This window comes from Rosa chinensis, chromosome 1, assembly GCF_002994745.2.
Source record: "Rosa chinensis cultivar Old Blush chromosome 1, RchiOBHm-V2, whole genome shotgun sequence".
Taxonomy (NCBI): Eukaryota; Viridiplantae; Streptophyta; class Magnoliopsida; order Rosales; family Rosaceae; genus Rosa; species Rosa chinensis.
Window position 1 is genome coordinate 9,813,303 of NC_037088.1, and position 1,358 is coordinate 9,814,660.

Here is a 1,358-nt window from a genome sequence, read left to right on the forward strand (position 1 = left end):
TGCAGAACACAAAGAATACCAAGACCTAAGCAGATTACAAATAAATCTACCTTATTTTTTTTGTACACAATAATTAAAGTGCAGAACACAAATAAGAACATGCTTATCTTTTTTTCATTATCACACTCTTACCTTATTTCTCTTCAGCATAGTGTTGATGTCTTCATGAGACCATAATATACTACGTTTGCCTGGCTCTTCCAGAGACTGTTCACGAAAAATTTCCCAACCCATTTCTTGTAGCAAATCATGCATCGGCAGTTCGTTGTTGGAGATAGTGATGAACACTTAAACCAATGACTGGGTTTAGCTTGCAATAGTCTAGTATTTGTGTCACTTGATCCTTATCCTTCCCCTTGTAAAAGCAAGCAATATGTAGAAATATTTCTTTGTCTTTTTCATCCAGGCCATCAAAACTAATCCGAAGCATGTCAATAATGCGTTTATCTGGTGTGTTCTTTAGCCTATCTATTGCACTTGCCCATTCATCAGTGCTTCTACCAAATAGAAAAGAACCTAAAACCACAAGAGCCGACGGAAGCCCCTGAGCATACCCTAAAATATGGTAGCACAGTTGCAAATAATCTTCTGGTGGGGAACACTTCTTAAAAGCCTTCAAACTCAAAAGTTGCAGTGTTTCATCACAGTTTAACCCATAAGCCTTGTACGTAGCATCAACATCATGTCCCTTTAACAACTGAATATCTGTGGTGGTTATGATAATTCTACTGCCTGGATCAAACCAGTTGCGACTTCCAGCCAATTTCTCTAATTGTGACAACTGATCCACATCATCAATAACAACAAGGACCTTTATTCTACACAACCGCCTATCTATCATAGCAGCTCCTGTGTATTCATCCTCTATATTTTCAACTTTTGCCATCAGGATACTGGAAAGAAGTTTTTCTTGTAGAGAAACAAGGCCATTGTTTTTAGACATTTCTCTAACATTGGAAAGAAAGCAGCTTTGGTAAAAACCCTGACAAATTTCATCATAGATAGCTCGAGCAACTGTTGTCTTACCTATGCCCCGCATGCCATGGATCCCTATAAAACGCACCCCACCAAGCTGCGCAAATATGTAATTGCTTAATAAATCATCAATGCGGGACTCCATTCCTATCAAGCCCTTGTCAACACTTGAAGATGTATACACAGACTTCTTTAGTATATGATTAACAATTTCCTCAATTAGTTTTGTTTGATGTCTGAGAAAATTTAGAAAAAATTGTGAGTTGTTGTAAATAATTATGGTTAATATCATGTAAATAGATGGAGAGTCATATATGTCCTTCACTATAGATTAGTGATTGATAGGATTGTGAATAGGAGCAATTGACGTTGCTATTAAACGT

General features: G+C 37.0%; 1 protein-coding gene across 1 annotated transcript; it reads right to left on the bottom strand.

The window, feature by feature from the left end:
* Positions 1 to 247: 247 nt before the first annotated feature.
* LOC112200232 (disease resistance protein RUN1-like) lies at positions 248 to 1,120 on the bottom strand. The gene has a single exon (XM_024341259.1). The coding sequence runs from the start codon at positions 1,118 to 1,120 to the stop codon at positions 248 to 250; it is 873 nt and encodes a 290-aa protein (XP_024197027.1).
* Between the last annotated feature and the right edge of the window lie 238 nt (positions 1,121 to 1,358).